General features: G+C 41.8%; 1 protein-coding gene across 1 annotated transcript in view; it reads left to right on the top strand.

Moving 5' to 3' along the window:
* Nucleotides 1-22,930, top strand: part of LOC116984418 (mucin-2-like) — a 96,516-nt gene that overhangs the window by 8,602 nt on the left and 64,984 nt on the right. Inside the window, exons 4-15 of the mRNA XM_033038570.1 lie at nt 2,456-2,546; nt 2,647-2,762; nt 6,750-6,966; nt 8,979-9,104; nt 10,946-11,063; nt 11,164-11,302; nt 13,525-13,635; nt 15,366-15,435; nt 16,587-16,724; nt 18,185-18,349; nt 20,259-20,353; nt 21,650-21,776. Of these exons, the coding sequence (XP_032894461.1) occupies nt 2,456-2,546; nt 2,647-2,762; nt 6,750-6,966; nt 8,979-9,104; nt 10,946-11,063; nt 11,164-11,302; nt 13,525-13,635; nt 15,366-15,435; nt 16,587-16,724; nt 18,185-18,349; nt 20,259-20,353; nt 21,650-21,776 (1,513 nt within the window). The remainder of the gene's footprint in view (nt 1-2,455; nt 2,547-2,646; nt 2,763-6,749; nt 6,967-8,978; nt 9,105-10,945; nt 11,064-11,163; nt 11,303-13,524; nt 13,636-15,365; nt 15,436-16,586; nt 16,725-18,184; nt 18,350-20,258; nt 20,354-21,649; nt 21,777-22,930) is intronic.

Raw genomic sequence — 22,930 nt, 5'->3', positions numbered from 1 at the left:
TCTCCAGAGATGCTGCCTGATCTGCTGAGTTACTCCAGTACTTTGTGTCTAGCTTTACCACAGAATATAAATCAGTTACAGATAAGGGCAGAGAATTGGCAGATTAACTTTAATCTGAGCAACTGTCTGTCAGGTGCACTTTGGACGGTCAAATGTAAGGGAAAAGTATGCAAGGTTAAGGGCAAGACCCTTAACAATATTGATGCAGAGAGTAAACCTGGATATGGACCAAGCGCAGGCAGGTGGGACTAATGTAGCTGGGACATGTTGGCCTGTGTGGGCAAGTTGGGCCCAGTGGCCAGTTTTCACACAGTATCACTTTATGACTCTGACTCTATATGCTATGTTGTATCATGTATCAAGGCATTGAGAATAAGAGTCAGGAAATCATGTTGCTGTTTTGTAAAACTACGATGAGGTCACATTTGGAGTATTGTGTGGAGTTCTAATTGCATTGTTACGGAAAGGTGTTCAAGGATTTGTTGAAGGTACCGAAGAAGTTTACCAGATTGCTGTCTGGATTAAAGAGTATTTTAAGGAAAGTTTCTATATATTGTTGGTAATTGAGGGGAGCCTTGATAGAAGCATATAAAATTATATAAAGGACACACTGAATCAGTTTCCCAGGGTGTAAATATCAAAAATTAGAGGGCATAGCTAGCTTTAAGGTCAAAGAGGGAAGTTTAAAGGAGGTATACGGAGCAGGTTTTGCATGTAGAGAGAGCAGAGTGCCTGGAATGCGTTGCCAGGGGCGGTGGAAAAGAAGATATGGCAGTGATGGCTTAACCTTGGGTTCTGTTGGTGTCGATGTTGCATGTTCTCCTTGTGACCACATGGGTTTCCTCCGAATTCTCTGGTTTCACCCATATCTCAGATATGCCGACTACAAATTGCCCCCACCATTAGGTGAGTGGTAAAATCTGTGGTATGCACAGTGCAGGGAGAAATGTATTAATGTAGGATTAGTGCCAATGGATGATTGATGACCAGTTTCAATTTCAGTTTGTTTTTTGTCACGTGTACCAAGGTACAGTGAAAAGCTTTTGTTACGTGCGAACCAGTCGGCATAAAGACAATACATCATGAGAATCGACTCATTTACAGTGTATAGATGCATGATAATTGAATTACGTTTAGTGTAAGGTAAAGCCAGCAAAGTCCAATCAAGGATAGTCCAAGGGTCACCAAAGAGGTACATAATAGTTCAGCATTGCTCTCTGGTTGTGGTAGGATGATTCAGTTGTCATAGAGTCATAGTGTAATACTGTGTGGAAACAGGCCCTTCCGCCCAACTAGCCCACACCGGCCAACAATGTCCCAGTTACCCTAGTCCCACTTGCCTGTGCTTGGTCCAAAACCCTCCAAACCTGTCCTATCCATGTACCTGTGACTGTCCAACTGTTTCTTATATGATGGGATAGTCCCAGCCTCAAGTACCTCCTCTGGCAGCTTGTTCCATACACCCACCACCCTCTGCCTTTGTCTGATAACAGCTGGGAACAAGCTGTCCCTGTATCTGGAGGTGTGCGTTTTCACACTTCTATACCTTTTGCCTGATGGGAGAGGGAAGAAGAGGAAGTGGCCAGGGTGCGATGCGTCCTTGATTATGCTGCTGGCTTTGCTGAGGCAGCGTGAGGCAGCGGCAGATATGGTAGTGGCAGTTAAGAGGATTTTGGAGAGGCACCTGTATATGTTGGAATTAGAGGGAAATGGAGCACGTGCTGGCAGAATGGCATCGCGCTTGACACAGACGTTGGGCTGAAGGCTCTGTTCCTGTGCTGTACTGTTCTATGCTACTAGATTTTTGTGCATGTCTACATTTGAAAAATAATAGACAACAGACAATAGACAATAGGTGCAGGAGTTGGCCATTCGGCCCTTCGAGCCAGCACCGCCATTCAATGTGATCATGGCTAATCATCCCCAATCAGTACCCCGTTCCTGCCTTCTCCCCATATCCCCTGACTGCTATTTTTAAGAGCCCTATCTAGCTCTCTCTTGAAAGAATCCAGAGAACCCGCCTCCACTGCCCTCCGGGGCAGAGAATTCCACAGACTCACCACTCTCTGTGAGAAAAAGTGTTTCCTCGTCTCCGTTCTAAATGGCTTACTCTTTATTCTTAAACTGTGGCCCCTGGTTCTGGACTAATCTTAGTTTTGTGCCTGGGTATATAAAATCTTTTCTTCCAGACGTTTTATTGATAAATATGATTTAGGCAAACATATTTCATTTTACAGTCAACAGTATGTCGAGAGTTATTACAACATTCAACAAACGAGCTGGGCTAAATGCCGTTGCCTGTATTATTACCTCCATGAGGATCTATACCCAAACCAGAGGGCAACTACTTCAGACGTGCTTGTATCTTGTGGTCAAAATAAGGTCGTAAATGAGGATGTGATATGTCCATTAAGTATTGGCAAAATACTGATCTCCTTATTATTCATTATTTTAGATTGAGCTCGATATAAAATATCACAATCAGACCTGTGGGCTCTGTGGAGATTATAATGGGATTCCTGTTTACAACGAGTTCATCGTAGATGGTAAGTCAAGAACCCGAGTCTTTTTTTTTACTATGTTGGAAAAATAACGTGTTCATTGTGCAGTTCTACATGTTACTTGCTGTGTCTTCATAAATTGCAGGTCTGAAGCGTTCACCCATTCACTTCGGAAACCTGCAGAAAATACATATGCCAAACGAGATATGTCAAGATATCGACGAGCATGAGATGGAAACCCGTGCGCTGTGTGAACAATACGTAAGAATTCACTGAGGGGTTTGAAAGGGTTGTATTTTGAATCTATGATCGGAAAAGTCATGCTTCTCTCCATCCTTTCTCCACCTCTCCCTTCCATAAGAAAATACTGCATTTAAAGTACATTTAAAGTGAACCATCCACTTGCAAAGACAAGGCCCTATAGTCATAGAGAGTCATAGTGATACAGTGTCGAAACAGGCCCTTTGGCCCAACTTGCCCATACCGGCCAAAATATGTCTCAGCTACACTAGTCAACCTGCCAGTATTTGGTTCATATCCCTCAAACTGTCCTATCCATGTGCCTGTCTAACTGTTTCTTAAATGTTGGGGTAGTCCCTGCTTCAACTATCTCCTCTGGCAGCTTGTTCCATACACCCACCACCCTTTGTGTGAAAAGGTTATCCCTCAGTTTCCTATTAAATCTTTTCCCCTTCACCTTAAAACTATGTCCTATGACAAAACAGTCCTTGATTCGCCTACTCTGGGCAAGAAACTCTGTGCATCTACCCGATCTATTCCTCTCATGATCTTATACACCTTTATAAGATCACCTCTCATCCTCCTGCTCTCCAAGCAATAGAGTCCCAGCCTACCCAACCTCAGCCTATAGCTCAGATCCTTTAGTCCTGGCAACATCCTCGTAAAACTATTCAAGGTATTGTTTAAATGAAGACATCTGCAGAAGCCAAGTAGTTGAGCTGAGAAACCCCTTAAAGGCAGGAAGAGTGAGCAGGTAAAATGTTAAACTTTATAAGGAAGTACCTCTGGAAATTATTCCTGGGAACCATTTCTGGAAATGTCACATTGATCATGGAAATAAAGATAAGAACAAATAAAACAATACATACTAATGCATGTGCCCCATATATCTTATCCATAATCATATTTGAAACTATATTCACACCCATAAATTCACAGACAAAACAAGTAGCTAGAATAATACGGTCAGTAAAACACATACAAACTTACATCAGGTGACACTCCCAGTGGGAACTTTCAGAAATTATATGGACAATTCCATCCATTGGGGAACTGCATGTTGAAAAGATCTTCTGCGGTGTAAGGAACATCACGGGTCAAACACTCTTGCCTTAGCATTCAGCGACAAACATTGACATCCTTCAGACTTAGCCTGAACAATAAAATCTTTGAAAACACTCAGAATATCTACATTTTAATTTATACGTCTAATATGTTTATAAAAGGAGTTTGCATATTGAAAAAGGAGTTAAGAGTAAGCTTAAATTAATAACACATATAAAAGTCCCTTTGCATTATCTGGAATGTCATAACTGCCCCTCCATATCAAGTGGTGGAGAGAGATATGTGTAGGAAAGAACTGCAGATGCTGGTTTAAACCAAAAATAGACACAAAAAGCTAGAGTAACTCAACGGGACAGGCAGCATCTCTGGAGAGGAATGGGTGACTGTTTCAATCCTAATTGGTCTACCTCATCTCAATCCTAATTGGTCTACCCCTTATTTGTACACTGTGACCCCTGGTTCTGGATTACCCCAACATCGGGAAAATTTTTCCTGCATCTAGCCTGTCTAATCCTTTAAGAATTTTATATGTTTCTATAAGATCCCTTCTCATCCTTTAAATTCCAGTGAATATAGTCGACCCATTCTTTCATCATATGGCAGTCCCGCCATCCCAGGAATTAACTTGGTGAAACTACACTGCACTCCCTCAATAGCAAGAATGTCCTTCCTCAAATTAGGAGACCAAAATTGCACACAATACACCAGGTGCGGTCTCACCAGGGCCCTGTACAACTGCAGTAGGACCTCCTTGCTCCTAAACTCAAATCCTCTCGCAATGAAGGTCAACATGCCATTATCCTTCTTCACTGCCTGCTGTATCTGCACGCATACTTTCAGTGACTGATGTACAAGCACACCCAAGTCTTGTTGTACCTCCCCTTTTCTTAATCTGACACCATTCAAATAATAATCTGCCTTCCTGTTCTTGCCACCAAAGTGGATAACCTCACATTTGTCCACATTATATTGCACCTGCCATGCATCTGCCCACTCACCCAACCTATCCAAGTTGCCCTGCAGCCTCATCACATCCTCATCGCAGCTCACACAGCCACCAGGCTTTGTGTCATCCACAAACTTGGAGATGTCACATTTAATTCCCTCATCTAAATCGTTAATATATTTTGTAAATAACTGGGGTCCCAGCACCGACCCTTGCGCCACCCCACTAGTCACTGACTGCTATTCTGAAAAGGACCCATTAATTTCAACTCTTTGCTTCCTGTCTGCCAACCAATTCTCTATGCATGTCAATACCCTATCCCCAATACCATGTGCTCTAATTTTGCACACTAATATCTTGTGTGGGACCTTGTCAAAGGCTTATTGAAAGTTCAGATACACCACATCCACTGGCTCTCCCTTGTACCATTCTACTTGTTACATCCTCAAAAAATTCCAGAAGATTAGTCAAGCATGATTTCCCCTTCATAAATCCATGCTGACTTTGACCGATCTAGTCACTGCTTTCCAAATGCGCTGCTATTGCATCTTTAATAATCGACTCCAGCATCTTCCCCACAACCGATGTAAGGCTAACTGGTCTATAATTCCCCATTTTCTCGCTCTCTCTTTGGCTACCCTCCAGTCCACAGGAACTGATCCAGATTCGAGAGAACATTGGAAAATGATCACCAATGCATCCACAATTTCTAGGGCCACCTCCTTGAGTACTCTGGGATGCAGACCATCAGGCCCTGGGGATTTATCTGCCTTCAGTCCCAACAGTTTACCTAACAACATTTTCTGACTAATGTGGATTCCCTTCAGTTCCTCCTCCCACTAGATCCTCAGTCCCCTAGTAATTCTGGGAGATTGTTTGTGTCTTCCTTAGTGAAGACAGAACCAAAGTACTTGTTTAACTTTTCTTCCATTTCCTTGTTTCCCAATATAAATTCACCCGTCTCTGACTGTAAGGGACCTACATTCGTCTTCACTAATCTTTTCCATTTTACATATCTAAATAAGCTTTTAGTCAGTTTTTATATTCCCCGCAAGCTTTCTTTCATGCTCTTTTTTCCCCCTCTTAACTAATCCCTTTGTCCTCCTCTGTTGAGTTCAAAATTTCTCCCAGTCCTCTGGTTTGCTGCTTCTTCTGGCCAATTTATATGCCTTTTCCTTGGATTTAACACTAGCCTTGACTTCCCTCATCAGCCGCGGTTGAGCCATCTTCCCAGTTTAATTTTTCGCCGTACAGGAATGAACAATTTCTGGAGTTCATCCATGCGGTCTGTAAATTTAGCATCTCCACCGTCAACTCTTCAAGTATAATTTTTCCAGCCTTTCCTAGCCAATTCCCGTCTCATCCCTTCAAAGTCTCCTTTATTCAAGTTCAGGATCCTAGTCTCTGAATTAACCGTGTCACTTTCCATCCTAATGCAGAATCCCACCATATTATGGTCAATGTTGCCCAAGGAGCTTTGCACAACAAGATCGTTAACTAATCGTTCATTACACATTTAACCAGCAATGCCACCCCACCTCCTCTTCCTTTCTCTCCATTCTTCCTGAATATTGAATACCCCTGCAAGTTTAGTTCCCAGTCTTGGTTACCCTGGAGCCATGTCTCTGTAATTCGGACTATACCTTAACTACTAACTGCACATTCAATTCATCCACCTTATTACAAATGTTCCTCGCATGAAGACACAAAGATTTCAGGTTAGTGTTTCTTATCTCCCTTCTATCTTTTGCTTCTGTCCTCCTTTTATGGCCCTCTGTCTCCTTGCATTGGTTCCCATCCCCCTGCCCTGTTAGTTTAAACGTGACCTTTCCTACACTCTCTTTCCCGTTAACTGCATGCATACGCTTCCACGTTGTTGACTCCAACCCCCCACTGTTTGGTTTAAACCCACCCGTGTAGCACTAGTAAACCTTCTCCATTGTGGGTGCTGTTGTTTCAGACAATGATCTCCAATATTTTACCATGCTGTTTTTCAGAGGGATGCCTGTGAAAATCTTCTCTCAAAAAGCACGTTTTCAGACTGTACGTCCCGCTTAAACAACGAGCACTACATACAGGCCTGCATGCAGGACATGTGTAGCTGCAACAAAGTTTTGGACTCCTTCTGCCTGTGCAGTACCATCTCCGAATATTCACGGCAATGCTCTCATGCTGGAGGCAAGCCAAAAAACTGGAGGACAGAAACATTCTGCCGTAAGTGAAATATCAATCCGGTGATTGAACGATGAAAGCTGCTGAATGCTAATTATTCATTTGCAGGATATAGCCAAGTTGGCAGAGGTCAAAGAGCAAGCAGTGATTATATAAAGGCTCCAGAGGAACAAGGGTCTAATTATTTATATACGAACATACAAATTAGCAGCAGGTGTTCACTACTTAGCTCCTCTAGTTTGTTTAATAAGATTAATAAGATCATGGCTCATCTGTTTGTAACCAAAATTCCCCATTGCTGTCTCATCTTTTGTCTCCCCCTTTGCTTATCAAGAACCTATCTAGCTTTGCAGACCCTGCTTCCAAATGTTCCAACACCGAGAGACGAATTCAAAAGTAGACCAAAAATGCTAGAGAAACTCAGCGGGTGAGGCAGCATCTATGGAGAAAAGGAGTAGGCGACGTTTCGGGTCGAGACCCTTCTTTAGAGAAGAATTCATCTCATTTTAGTCTGAAAATAGGTGACCCTCTGTTTTAAAACGGCAATCCCGCCGCATATTCACCCTGTGAGAATCCCTCAGGAACGACATTGTTTCAACCATGTCCCCTCCCATTCTTCCAATAACCAAAGCATAATTGCCAACTTCTGCATTCACTTCTCCTCACAATAAAAAATAAAACATTGTCTTTGCTTTCCAAATCAGTCACAGTATATGCATATATAAATCATGCACTTGGACATCTAGACCCTCTGCATCTCAGAGCTTTGTAACCTGTCGTTATGTAGATAAAGTAGTCCCATGGAGTCGTGCAGCACAGATACAGGTCCTCTGGCCCACCACGTCCATGCCAGCCTTTTTGCCCATCTACACTAATTCCTTGCCCGCACTTAGATGGGTCGAAATGATGAACTTTTCCCGACAAAAGAGGTGCCTAAAACCAGAAGACATAGCTTTACTGTGAGGAGAAAGGTGGTGAGTGGAAATCCGAGGAAAATATTTTTACCGAGAAAGTGGTTGGAATCTGGAAAGTACTTTATGAGGTGGTTGTAAAGGCAGAGACTCGTGTAACATTTATCTGGACAAGCACTTCACTCAGCAAGGAGTAGAAGGTTACCGACCAAGTGCTGGCAAATGAATGAATCTTTTTTTGTGCTTATTGTTTATATTCCTCATTCTTGCTATCTCAGATCCCGCCATTTTGATGTGAACTGATTGATTTGCAACAGCAATTGGAGTCATAATATATTGCAGCATCATGAACTCAGGCCATTCTACCCAACTCGTCCATGCTGACCAAATTGCTGACCTGTGCCTGTCCCATTTCCCTGCATTTAGCCATATCCTTCTAAACCATTTCCATCCATGAGCCTGTCCAAACATCTTTTAATATCCCACCTTTGATACCACCACCATCTGTCAGAGGGGACCACAACATATTAATCCTACTTTGCTGAGCGGGATACATTCTGCATTTCTTTTTTACTCCGGGAGAATGTTTTCTCCTTTATGGTTCCCTTATCCTCTCCCTCCTCCGTTCCTGTCTGTCCACATCCTCCCTTATTTGGTTCAATTTCCTCATAGATTCTGTCACCTTTCTTTCCTGACAGTTTCCATTATCTGCACCCTTTTGTTGCCTTCACCTCTCACCCACTCTGTTGCTATGTCCACACCTCCCCCTGCCTCCCCCTCACCCCACTCCTCTGCCAACCTCTCCTCACCTGTACCCACATATTGTTTTCCACCTCTAGCCCTATCCACCCCCACCTCTTTTACTGGCTATCTCGCCTCTACTCTTTCATTCCAGATTGAGAGTCTCAACCCAAAATGTTGTCCATCCATTTCCCACCACAGATGCTGCTCAGCCCACTGAGTTCCTCCAGCTGGTCATTGTTTGCTCCAGAATCCAACGTGTACTGTCTTTTGTGTCTCCATTTTTCCCCCTTTTATCAAGGCCTGCTCCCGGCTTCTTAAGATGCAACCTTATTTGTTTCATATGAATAATATCAGAAAGTACCCCAGTTTAGCATTTCAACATTGCTTGTTCCTCTACAGCAAAGAAGTGCCCTTTAAACATGATCTACAAGGAAAGTGGTTCTCCCTGCATGGACTCTTGTTCTCACCTCGACACAAGCATCTTGTGTGAGGAACACTATATGGATGGTTGCTTCTGCCCCCCAGGTAAGCAATTGTGGCCCATCTTTTCCAATAAAATGCTTGTAATTTGATGTTTGCTTGCATCTTTAACGATAGTTGTGTCTGTAAAGCTGCAGTAAGTAGGAATTTCATTGCTCCATCCAGGTGTATATGACAAATAACCATCCTTCACTCTTGGTCTGATCAACCACCTCAGAACACACAGAGCTTGAATGACAGATCACACGCGGGTGCAGCAGTTAGTGCAGATTCTTCACAGCTGCAAAAGCCTTTCCACTGGCCCTGACCCTACTACCCACTGATGGTGTGGAGTTTGCACCTTCTCCCTGTGATCGCATGCCTTTCTCGTGGGTGTTCCAGTTTCCTTCCATAGTAATGGGTCACTCTAAATTAGGCAGATAGGCAGCTGGGGGAAGTGGGAGTTGATGGAACGTGGCATGTGAGAGATAATCGGTTACAGAAAAGTGGGTCTGGTGAAATGCTGATAGGCAGCACAACTTGATGGGACAAATGGCCTCCTTTTATGTCATTAACCAGGTTAGAGTCACAGAGTCATCTTGTCCATGCCGACTAAGTTGCCCAACCCAGCTAGTTCCACTTGTCTTGCCTGTTACCACGAAACCATGTAGAGAATCCAAATTGCTATCAGTTTGTATACCATCGCATTTTTGATGTGATGCTGATGCTGAAAATCACAGTTTTTGTGGCCTCTTTCGGCTGGTTAGGGAACCCTGAGGCCAAATAAACTGTAATGTTTACTTTACTGACTGGGCAGTGAAGTGCCAAATAAAATGTCTCTGGGTGATCTAACACCGTGTGGACCTGGCAATAGTCACAGCAGCTGTGTCGACTCACCGTTGCCTCAGAAATACCACAGGAACAAATGCACCAACTTCCAGAAGGAGAATTTGGGTAAAAGTAAACTCCAAGCACCACCAATATCAAACATCACAATTGCAACCAATCCAGCCAGCAAGATAACATCCAGGATGCATTGAACTGGTTAATAGTCAGTAGATGGTTACTGTCTGAATAGTTGTGCTAAAGTGTATTGTGTAATGCAACTGTCTCAGTGCATATGACAACTAAACATTCTTGATCTGATCAGCCACCTCATAATGCATAGAACTCAAGTGACAAGGCAAGGAATCTTTAATATGAGTGTTCCCTGCAGCATTCCAACCTTAGTTACTTTAAGAATGAAGAACAAAGTGTTTAGTTCAGTTTAGTTTAGTTTAGAGATACAACCTGGAAACAGGCCCTTCAGCCCACCAAGCCCACGCTGACCAGCGATCACCCCGTACTCTCTGTTCTGTTTATCAATTTCAAAAACTCTGACCTCAACAAGCTCATAGTTCCCACAAAACATTAGAAGGTTCTTCCATGGATTTCTGCATAAGTCTGCAAGAAATTGCAGATAGTTTTGGAAGTGGTCCAGTTCATCACATGAAACCAGCCTCCTCCCCATCGATTCCATCGACACTTCATGTTGGAAGCAACCGACACAATCAAGGACCACTCATACTCTGGTCATTCCCTCCTCTCCCCCCTCGCATCAGGCAAAGGCTGGTAAGCATGGACCACTAGATTCAGGAACAGCTTCTCTCCCACTGTTATAAGACAACCGAACGGTTCTCTCATGAATGATGGTGCACTTTCACTTTCACCTATAATGCTATAAAATTGCACTGTATTCTGCTATTTTTGTCCTGTGCTTGAGGTACTTGATTATACTCATGCATAGTGTAATTTGATGGATAGCTCGCAAAATTCTTCACTGTATCTCGGTGCACTTGTCCATAATCAACCAATATCAATAGCCATTGAAAACCCACAGCAACAGTTACAGACTTCTCTTCTTTCAGGAATGGTCCTTGACGATTACTCTGACTCTGGATGCATCAAGGTGAAAGACTGCAAATGTACACTGAAAGGCAAACACTACAATCCAGGCACCATGATTTCATCTGAGTGTGAAGAATGGTATAACCAGCATCAAATCTTAATTGTAAAAAATAACGAATCACCTTATATCGCACAACTTTATTAAACTTAACAAATTCTTTGTCCCTTTTCATTCAAGTGTCTGCAATGGCGGTAAATGGCTATGCAAAAACATGCCTTGTCCTGGTGTGTGCACCCTTGAGGGTGGAGCGCACGTCTCCACTTTTGATGGCCTGGAATACACATTTCATGGTGACTGCTATTACATTCTTTCCAAGGTAATATAATCTTTTCAATATCTATCGATTTTATATGTCTAGTCAAAGATGTCCTAATGTGTCTGTGTGCATATTATATCACGGTAAGATATTGGACCAATCTGTCCACCAAAGCCACACCGAGCTCCTGATTACAAGCCATTTTAATTCCTCTTCCCATTCCCAAACACCTGCCTCTCTCCATCCTCCACCCCTGCCAGGGTGAAGCCAAATACAAACTAGCGGAAAGCACCTCCTATTCTGCCTGGGTAGATGATGGCACATTGGTAGAGCTACTGCCTTACAGTGCCAGAGACCCGTGTTCGATCCTGACCAAGGGTGCATGTCTGTAAGGAGTTTGTACATTTTCCCCAGTGACCTGTGTAGGTTTTATTGAAGATCTCTGGTTTCCTTCCACACTCCAAGGACATACAGATTTGTAGGTTAATTGACTTGGTATAATTGTAAATTGACCCTCGTGTGTGTAGGATAGTGTACGTGTACAGAGATCGCTGGTCAGCGCGGACTTGGTGGTCTGAAGGGCCTTTTTCCACGCAGTATCTCTGAACTAAACTTAACTAAACCCATTGGCAAGAACATTGAATTCTCCACTTTCAGGTAACCACATCCTCTGTGCCTTTCTCTCTCTTTATAATCTAATAGAGTGCAAAAAGTTCAATTGATTCACTACAAAATCTACAAATACATAAGTTTTCAAAAAGAGTACATATTTGGAGAAACACCAGGGAAATTTTGATCAAACATTACTACTTGTCAGTACAGAGTAATGAGAGCAGAAAAGTACAGTTAATCGGGGCAGCAGAATAACATTCGGGATCAATTGAAATGGTCAACTGTCAGCAGGAAGTCACGAGACAAGTGTGTTTATTTGTGAACCGGAACAATAAAATTATTTCGTGCTTGCATGTTAATTGCAATGATAAAACAAAAATAAAAATATAATATAATTAGTTATTCTAAATAAACTGGACAATGATAGCATAAATCAAAATACATAGAATAACAATAATAGTGCAAAGTCATAGAGGGTTTTGACTGGGGGAAGGTGGAGTTAGGGAATTCCAGGGTGATGTCAGGAGCCTGACAGTTGATGGAAGAGCTGTTCTTGAACATGGAGCTAACAGTTCTCAGGCTCCTCCTGTACCTTCTTCCCAAAGGTAGCAGTGAGAAGACAGTGTGGCCAGGGTGGTGTGAGTATTTGGTGATATGAGCCGCCATCATGAGGCAGTGCTTTCTGTAAGTCCCTTCAATGGTGAGGAGGTCAATACCCATGATAGGCCGACCAATGAGCACCACTTTTTTGCAGCCTTTTTTGTTCTTGAGAATTCAAATTTACAATCTAAGCAATGATGCAACCATTCAGTGTTCTCTCCACCATACACTTGTAGAGATTTGATACAATATTTGAGACATGCCTGGTCTCCATGAAAGTATATAGTTAGTGCATTTACTTTTTAAAACACCTCAGAGAATGATCCAAAAGCTAACTCTCAGTTAATGCATGTTGTACTTTTATGAATTCTCTTCAACTTATTTTCCAAAAGACTTTCTAGAAAAGAAACACTCTTAAAATGTTTTTTTTTTTAACTTTCAACGTATGTACAAATGTCCAGCCAATGTTCCAACCCCTGATTAGCATTCAACAATCCCTGCTAGGAAGTGTAAGAGTAGATGCTTGCAGAGGTTTGGACATGATGTTACAACCAACTCTGCTAAACAGCCTTCCAACAGAGGCATTTTGGCCCTTGAACCCTTTCCAAGCAAAGATCTGATATAGTTTTGATAAGGAAAATCAGGAAGAACACCTGTCCCTGAGTCCTAGAGGAACATGTGCAAATGACAAGGCAGCAAACTAAAATGCTAATTGAAACAATCAATGCCACAGATCGATTTTGATGATTGAAGCATCGGAAAAAACGTACTGTTCATCTTAAATTACTTTACATATATTATAATTGTAAAATTGTTGACCATCTATGGTGTCTCCTATTCACACAGCATTGAACGTAACTAAATCAGAGGTAATGCAATGAATGTTTAACAACTATTAGGTTGATGTCATAAAACCTCCAGGTTTAGAATTAAGTACTTTATTTTTTTTAAATTAAATATTAAAGTGATTAACTGCAATCGATTCCAAATACATATTTTTGTCTCGCTCATTCCTGTTTCTGAATCTAAACCTATCTCCAATAACACCCATAACATTTTTCTGTTCACAGGTCTGTGATCAACAGCTTTATACTTTACTGGGAGAGATAGTGCCGTGTGGAACAATAGCAACTGAAACCTGCCTAAACACTGTGGTGTTATCAACAGACCATAAACGCAATGTAAGTTCTTTTCAGAGATAATGACGCTAACAATAGACACCAACATCTCATTTTTAATCCCATTATTAACTATGATATACAACAACATTCAGACAATATACCTTCTGATCTCAAACTGAACTCTCTCATAACTTAGTGTTTAAGAAGGAACTGCAGATGCTGGAAAATCGAAGGTACACAAAAAAGCTGGAGAAACTCAGCGGGTGCAGCAGCATCTATGGAGCGAAGGAAATAGGCAACGTTTTGGGCCGAAACGTTTCGGGCTTTCGGTCTGAAGAAGGGTTTCGGCCCGAAACGTTGCCTATTTCCTTCGCTCCATAGATGCTGCTGCACCCGCTGAGTTTCTCCAGCTTTTTTGTGTACCCTCTCTCATAACTTACCTTGCTGGAGTTTTATTTGTTCTTATTGCGGAAGCTTCCCTTTAATATTATACCTGTACAAATATTTTCCTTTCTGTAACTTTTACTCTTTGGAATTGTTCGTGTTCATAAGTTCATACGTGATAGGAGCAGAATTAGACCATTTGCACTTCAAGTCCACTTCGCCATTCAATCATGGCTGATCTATCTCTCCCTCCTAACCCCATTCTCCCACCTTTTTCCCCATAATCCCTGACATCCATACTATATCTCTGCCTTAAAAATATCCATTGACTTGGCCGCCACAACCTTCTGTTCAGCCTACACAAGGCAAGACTTTAATTCCCATATCTCAGGATGCCCATTCTTATAGATTTCAAACACACCTTGAGTTGTTACAAACGGGTAGAATTGAGTTCATTCTTTGCAATGTGAAAGTGGGATCCAGGCAAACATCAAAACTTGAAACCATGATGAAACCATTGTAGTGTGACCATCCACTTTATGGTACTTCACAGTAAGCACAGATTTCTGCCAGCTAAGGTTAGCTTGCCACAATATAGTTGCCACCATGGCCCATACTCCATTCAGCATCAATGCTGAGGAATGCTGACATACTCCTATATAAGCATGGCAATCAACTTGGCTAATATTCTGGCTGGACAGAAAGGCCATAAGGTCATAATTGATATGAGCAATATTAGGCCATGTGGCCCATCAAGTCTACGCCATTCAATCATGACTGATCTATCTCTCCCTTCTAACCCCTTTATCCTGCCTTCTCCTCTTAACCCCTGACATCTGTACTAATCAAGAATGTATCTGTCTTTGCCTTAAAAACATCCATTGACTGGGCCCACACAACCTTCTGTGGCAATGAATTCCACAGATTCACCACCCTCTGACTAAAGAAATTCCTCATCTCCTTCGAAAAGGAATGTCCTTTATTTCTGAGGCTATGTCCACTGGTCCTAGACTCTCCCACCCGTAGTAACATTCTCTCCACATCCACTCTATCCAAGCCGTGTGAAACTGTGTGATTGTTACCCTTGTCCTGGACAGAGGTGGCCATATTTCCATGTAGTGTGCAAGCAGTTTTGGCAAGTTACTGTTAGCAAAATTTTAACTGGCACAGAGAGTTGTGGTGGGTAAATCAGCGGATGTCTGAGATTCAACTGATTCATTATAACAACTGTGAATTCAGATCAATAAAATGTCATTTAAAAAAGGTGATCATGTATTGATCACTTCAAACATATGGGATTGTAGTAAAGGCAATCTGAGGTTAAAATGCAGATAAAAAATAATCCATTAATTCAAATCTTCAATTTCCACCATGTGTTCATCTATTATTATTGGGATTTTTTTCAGATCCTTGTTTTTAAAAATGATGGTAATGTTATCATGAATGGTGCAAGGATGACTTTGCCTCTGGTAACAGGTAAGATCTGGTGAAGTCCGTTTTGGGCGCCTTGTTGCTAATTTAATATTATCAAACATACTTTTACCAGTGAATCAATGAATTTTGAGGATTTACTTGTTGCAACGAACAGCATCTCAATCCTTGTATTCAGAAGTAATTTCTCCTGATAGCCTGACAATAAATTTGTTTAATATTCTAACATATTGAAATAGGAAGCAACAGATGAATATTTCATATGGTAATAGTTAGTCCATTTGAAACATTATAAATATATTTTAGAAACTTCAATGTTAATTTGAGTTTATCTACTATTTCAATTTGCTAAGTTTTCATCTTTATTACAAATCCCCTGCCCCATATATTCCATCTAATCTACTTAAATGTAATGGCAGTTTTTTAAAACGTTCTCAGTAGCCAATTTCGATAGCCATTAATTGTCGGAGATGATTTGAAGGTATAGCACTCACGACACACAAAAGACAGCAAAGATTAATCTTCCAGACGTCCTTTCTTGATTAATTAGTAGTTTATTGAAGTAATACAAAACAAAGAAATAACTCATAACTTTCCGTTCTTAATTGCTATTCCATTCACGTCATATAAATCACATAAAAGCTTCTTCTTATAAAGGTATGTCGTCTCGTAACATGTGTGTGTTGTGATCATGGTAGAAAACTATTTCCCCTCATTCTCCGACACAAAACTAAAATTTCTACTCTACGAGTCTGCGCGAGACTCCTCTAACAAAAGAACACACCCCTATTATGTATAAAATCCCACCCATATTAACACAGGCAGATGATAATTAAAGTTAACTAGACTATAATAAACTTACTTAAGCTTAATGGCTCCAACAAACGGAATATGATATTATGAATTAAAACTAAATTCCTTGCATTGTAGCCTTGTGCTGTAGCCTTGCAATTAAAATGCTATAGTTGCATCAAGAAGTGAATGAGTGAACACCGTTTATAACATCAATAATAGGTGGATATATTGTAAGATCATAGTACAGTGGGTGACGGTTCAACTGCAGGGGAAATTACATAATGTTTTACAATTAATTGTACCATACAGGGATGGATGGAGCGAGAAAGATCAGGAATAATCAGTGAAGAAAAGAGGAATTATAAAAACAGTCAGTCATATTCATGTTTTTTTTCCGGCAGCAAACTATACAGTGTTCAGACCATCAACATTCCACATACTGCTGGAATCTAAACTTGGTCTGCAACTACAGATCCAGCTGGTTCCTCGGATGCAAGTCTACATAACATTGGACCAATCTTATAAGGGGAAGACATGTGGTAATTATATTCCTCCCCATCTCCATGGCTGAATAGTTTGCCTTCAGCAGAAACCACAACTGTGAAGCCAACTTCCAATTCCCTGCCCCCCCCACTGCCTCCTCGTCACCACGGGTGTCCAGTCCTCGCACTGCTCCATCCCCATCAGGAAGGTGAAAGGTCTCTCTGCTGTTTCCTGCAACAAAGAGCCAACCAGCTCTCCTCTGATCGCCTGGCAAAACATGTTCACAGCCTCAACACCCACTCGTCTGATTCCGCTTACTTCCTACGAGTGAAAGAAACAGCCGCAGGCACTCATATGGGACGCGTCTACACTTGTCTTTTCATTGGCCACGTCGTCTGCCCTTCTTCCTAACTTATTCTGGCACCACTCCCCAATGCCTTCTCCACAACATCGATGACTGCATTGGTGTTGCCTCCTGCGCTCATGCAGAACTCACCAATTTCATCAACGTCACCACCAACTCCTACACTGACCTCAAATTCACCACAGCCATTTCAAACGCCTCTCTCCCTGTGTTGGATCTCTCTATCTTTATCTCCTCCCTCACCACCATCCAGGGACCTAAGCAGCCCTTCCAGGTGATACAGATGTTCATCTGCACCTCCTCCCTGGTTCTCTCCACACAAACACACTCACCTGTTCACCTATTTTTCGTTGTTATTTGTTCATCACCTCCCCTCTCCACTTCCCACTTGGCTCTCTCCACCCCTTCTCCTCCTCATCTGGCACCACCTAATTGCCTCTGCCTCACCCTCTATATACTGCTATTCACTGACAGTTTTTTCCCACCTACTCTCAGTACTGATTCAGGATCTCAACTCAAAACGTCACCTGAAGAAGGGTCTCGACTTGAAGTCTCACCAATTCCTTTTCTCCAGAGATGTTGCCTGACCCGCTGAGTTACTCCAGCTTTTTTTGTCTATCTCTGACATCAACTTGCACCTTTTACCTCCATAGGTGCTGCTCAACCCACAAGTTCTTCCGGCACCTGTTTCCATCTTAGATTCCAGTGTCAGCAGTCTCTTTTGTCATCATATTCTCAAGTCTGTCTTTGTTATAAGTCACTCAGGCCATTCAAACTAAATTAATTGAAAAGCAAAATGCTGCAAATAGTGAATGACTGAGAAGAAATTCCAGAAGTACAGGACTGTTCCCAGCCAATAATCCCTCGCACAATAGCTGTGAAGAAAGATCAATTGCCCGAAATATATATTTTTTAATTCTACGCCGTTGCTCCCTGACCTGCTGAGTATTTCCAGCATTTTCTGTTTTGCTTTCAAACAAAGTATTTCCTGTTTCCAAATAAATTTCCAATGCTACAATGGGGCCCATATGGCTTTCCTGTTTATTTTTGATGAGCCTCATATTCTCTGTACTTCTATGCTACATTTACCATCTTTTTTAAGGTCAACATAAAAGGCCAGTGGAGTTGACATTATCATTTTACTTCTCCAAGGTTTCTGTGGGAATTTTAATGACATTCTGCACGATGACTTCAAGGCAAGTAACGGATTGATTGAGGGCACGGCTACACCATTTGCCAACTCTTGGAAGGCCCAGCACAGCTGCCCCTCTGTATTAGATCATCTGGAAGATCCCTGTGCCATTAGCATTGAAAACCGTAAGAACAATTTTAAATGACTGTGGGCTAGATTGGCTAGGGTAATCTAAAGTCAAAACTGCACTCTTCAAGCAAGCCTTCCTTTATGCTAAAGTAGTGCAGAACCTTTTTATGCAGTGTGGAAATGTCAAAGACAAGGGGGCATAGCTTTAAGGTGAGAGCAGCAACGTTTAAAGGAGATGTGCGGGGTGAATGTTTTACGCAGTCATATGTGCCTCGAATGCTCTGCCAGAGGGGATGGTGGAGGCAGATAGTGGCATGTAACAGGCTTTTGGATAGGCATATGGATATGCGGGGAATTTCGGAATATGGATTATGTGCTGGCAGATGAGATTAGTTTTCCTTGCCATCATACTTGGCATGGACATTGTGGGCCAAAGGGCCTGTTCCTGTGCTTTACCATTCCATGTACTGATGCTGAGATTAAAAAGAACATCAGAAATATTTCCAGGAAATATAAATCTGTCCAAAAAAAAGAAAGAACCAGCTTGTTCTGAGATATTTATGTTCCCCCATTAATTGATCATTCTTACATGGTCTTTCATGATCAGTGAACGGGTCCTCCCTCTGCTGATCTGAACCATATTTGGCTGATGGAGGTTCAGCCAGTAAATTATCTCTGATAACACCATGAGAACACAAGAAATAGAAGTAGGCCATTTGGCCCCTCGTGCCCAAGGTGCTGTCTCCACAGTGTAGCTCCTCCTGCACAGACTGCAATCCCTTGATTTCTTTATGTGGCACATGTGTAAAGATACAGTGTCAACCTTGTTTTGCGTGTTGTCCAGGCAAATCATGCCATATATAAATCGTGAAAGGCGTGGATGGAGTGGATATGGAGAGGATGTTTCCACTAGTGGGAGAGTCTGGCACCAGTGGTCATAGCCTTAGAATTCAAGGATGTTTCTTTAGGAAGGAGATGTGGAGGAATTTCTTTGGTCAGAGGGTGGAGAATCTGCGGAATTCATTGCCACAGAAGGTTGTGGAGGCCAAGTCAATGAATATTTTTAAGACAGAGATAGATAGATTCTTGATTAGTACGGGTGTCAGGGGTTATGGGGGAAAAAGGCAGGAGAATGAGGTTAGGAGGGAAAAATAAATCAGCCTTGATTGAATGGGCTGAATGGCCTAATTCTGCGCCTAGCACGTGACTTTAATATCCAAAAAAATCATCGACCCCATCTTGAATATACTTGATGATCAAGCCTCCTTGGATGGTAAATTCCAAAGATTCAACACCCTCTGCGTTAAATTAAATTCTCATCTCTTCCTTGAAGTGTTGACCCTCATTTGGAGACTGTTACCGCTGGTCACCAATTACTTGTTGTGTATGGTATGACATGATTTGCCAGGACAACATGCGAAACAAAGTTTATCACTATATCTTGGTACATGTGACAATAAACCAATACCTGTATGGATTTAAAGTGGAGGAAGGAGTTTTAAAGAGAGCTGAGGGGATAGGTATTTTTTAACACAGACAGTGATAGTTGATTTCTGGAACGTGTTGCCAGAGGAAGCGTTAGAATCAGATGAAATCACTATATTTAAGAGCTATTTTAAAAGGCACTTAAATAGGCACGCTATGGAAGATATAACCTATGAGGGCAAATAGGACAAGTGTAGGTGGGGAAAATAGTCGACCTGGACACGGGTTCAAGGGCCTGTTTCTGCTCTGTACCATGTTATGACTTCACCCTGATCCTGTGCCTCACCCTCTCCTGGAGCCGCTGAAGGATGGTGTGGGCCATCCCAACAGCGGGCTGGTAAAGGGAATGGCTGTAATACTACCATGCCCAGCTTTTAGGCATGTGCTGTGCATATGATTTGCACAGAAAACCCACCAACCTTTACTGCAGAGTTATTTATGTACATTACTCAGATATACATGTCCAAAATTCTCTTGCAGAAAACTATGCTGAATATTGGTGCGCCCTTCTGAAAAAGCCTGAAGGAGAATTTTCTCCTTGCCATGCTACCATCAATCCAAATGAGTACTTCAAGGTAAGACAATACTGTTCCCTGTACTGTTACCAGTGTTTTTGCAGTGAACGTTCCTCTTCTGCCAAACACAAGGAGATGAATCTTTAAACTTACACCAGTTATGGAATTGCCACCCAATGGAGATTCCGGGCCTCTGCTGCTGTATGCATCTCAGTCGAATAAATGAACCACTGTCAGGTTGAGCTGCAGCTGCCAGCACCACCTCATTTGGTAGCACATTTGCCCCTGACTGCAACTATTGCATAGCTGAGGGAGTGCTGCAATAACAAAAATGCCATCTTCAGAAGGCCATAGTAAACCAAAGGCCCATTTATTCTTCTGAACCCTAACATACACAATTGCAATTATGCTACTTTGAAAAAAAGCACAGTTATCCATTGTCTCCTGACATTTTTCTCCATCAATCAATTTTGCTTAAACAGATTAGCTGCTTATCCTTGCTTGCTGTATGTGAGAGTTTGCCATTGTAAAAATAGCGGATGTTATTCCTGCACTACAAGTGGATTCATTTAAAGTGTGTTTTGTTAATTATATCCTACAGAACTACAAGTCTTTCTCAACTGTGCAAAGAGAGTTGGTTGCTTCAGATTTTTCTTCCCTTAAACCTTCACGCGTAGATGAAGTATAATTCATGCAAAATAATTTTCTGAAACTGAGTCGTAATAACTTGGAATGCCACCCGAAAGCTGGGCATTCGCACAGAAGTAAATCTGAGGTAGTCTTCAATGACATGCCCTTCTGTGAATGAAGCAAAAAACTGCATAGGATAGAAATACAAAACCAAACCAGAGAGGATGTTGGAGACATACAGCAGGTCAGGTAGCAGCCGTGGGGAGAAATAAAGAGTCGATGTGTCGGGACATTGAGCTGAAATTTCATTCGCTCTCCATAGACCTGCTGAGTATCTCTGGCCTTTTCTGCTTTGGTTACATCCCTTGTTGTATTCGAAAATAGAACATTTGAGGTAGTAGAGGCACAGGCCCTTCGGCCCACAGCGCCTGTGCAGAACATGATGCTGAGATAAACTAATCTCATCTGCCTGTATATCATTCATATCCCCTCATTCCCTGCATACATATGTGCCTATTTAAAAGCTTCTTCAACACCACCGTATCCGCCTCCACTATCACCCCTGGCAGAGTGTTCCAGGCCCCCACCACTCTCTATATAAAAAAATTTCCCCACTCATCTCCTTTAAACTTTTCTCCTCTCACCTTAAAACTATGCTCTCAAGTATTGATCTCCCTTGTAAGTATGTGATCCAAATGCATGCCTTTTACTTTCCCTTTACCTTAGAAATGTAAATACGACAGCTGCAACTGTGATGAAAACGAGGACTGTATGTGTGCTGCCATATACTCCTATGTGCGAGCATGTGCGACCAAAGGAGTCATATTAACCAACTGGCGAAGAAATGCGTGCAGTGAGTAAACCTTTGATGTTTTCATACAGTGCAGTGGGATCTTACAATTTTGACATATTAGGTTAACAAAGGAAGGAATATTCACAGCAGATCCATTTGACAAGTAATGGCCAACTCCGTTTTCAAAGGTCTCTTAACAACTTATTTCCAGAAATAGTTACGTGCAAACACAACAATGCAGCAGAATATTGATGTTATTTGAAGATGTGTTTTCAGTAATTCATGCATCCGAGAATCATCGAGTATTTGATTAAAGATGCTCCAAGTGAGTGTGTCATCATCAGTGTTTGAATACACTCTCACTTCACTCATCCAGTTGAACTTCCACTAGAACAATGGGAATTTATATAGCACGTTGAACATGATAAACCTATATTTCACACTGTGCCACCGGGAGAGTCATTACAATGAAAAACCTTGTTAAATTGGAAGGTTTGTAAACATATTTTGAAAGAGGAGAGCAAGGTAGAGTAGTTTAGAGAGTGAATCTCAGAGATTAGGGCACAGTTAGCTCTAATTGATAATTAAGTCCAAAGCAATTTAGAATCATCCAGCGGTGAGGACACGGAGACACATGAGTAGAAGGATGACAAGTTTAAACTCAAAATATTGTCTGACATGGAGTTAAGTCTCTTCACTGTCATATGTGCAAGTTTGGTGAAGAGTGAATGCTATGAAAATCTTGCAGCAGACACAGACATTCAGACGACAGACAAAAACACGTTATATATATAAATTACACACATCGTACAAGACAGTGAAAAGAAAGAGATATAAGTGAAATACACAATTACAAAATATATCCATGGTAGTGCAAGAAGTGGTCCATAGTGCTCCTTTGTCAAAGGTAGGTTAGCATTGTGCGTTTGTTTGAACAATCTGATGGTTATAGGAAGGTATCGATTCTTGAAGATAGTGGGGTGCAATTCCATGCTGTTGCCCCTCCTGCCCAACACTGGAAGGAAGAAGTGGACATGGCTTGGGTGCTTGGGATCACTTTCTTGAGACCATTGAGATGCTGTGGATGGTGGGGAAGCCTGTGCCCGCGGATGGCCCCGCCTCGTTAGTGAGCATAGTTCCCACTAGTTTTTATTTAAGTGTAGGAAGTAACTGCAGATTGTGGATTAAAGCAAAGCTAGACACAAAAAGCTGGA

This window comes from Amblyraja radiata, chromosome 20 (genome assembly GCF_010909765.2).
Source record: "Amblyraja radiata isolate CabotCenter1 chromosome 20, sAmbRad1.1.pri, whole genome shotgun sequence".
Lineage (NCBI taxonomy): Eukaryota > Metazoa > Chordata > Chondrichthyes > Rajiformes > Rajidae > Amblyraja > Amblyraja radiata.
Note: the sequence above shows the minus strand (reverse complement) of the source record. Positions and strands in the feature narration are given on the sequence as shown.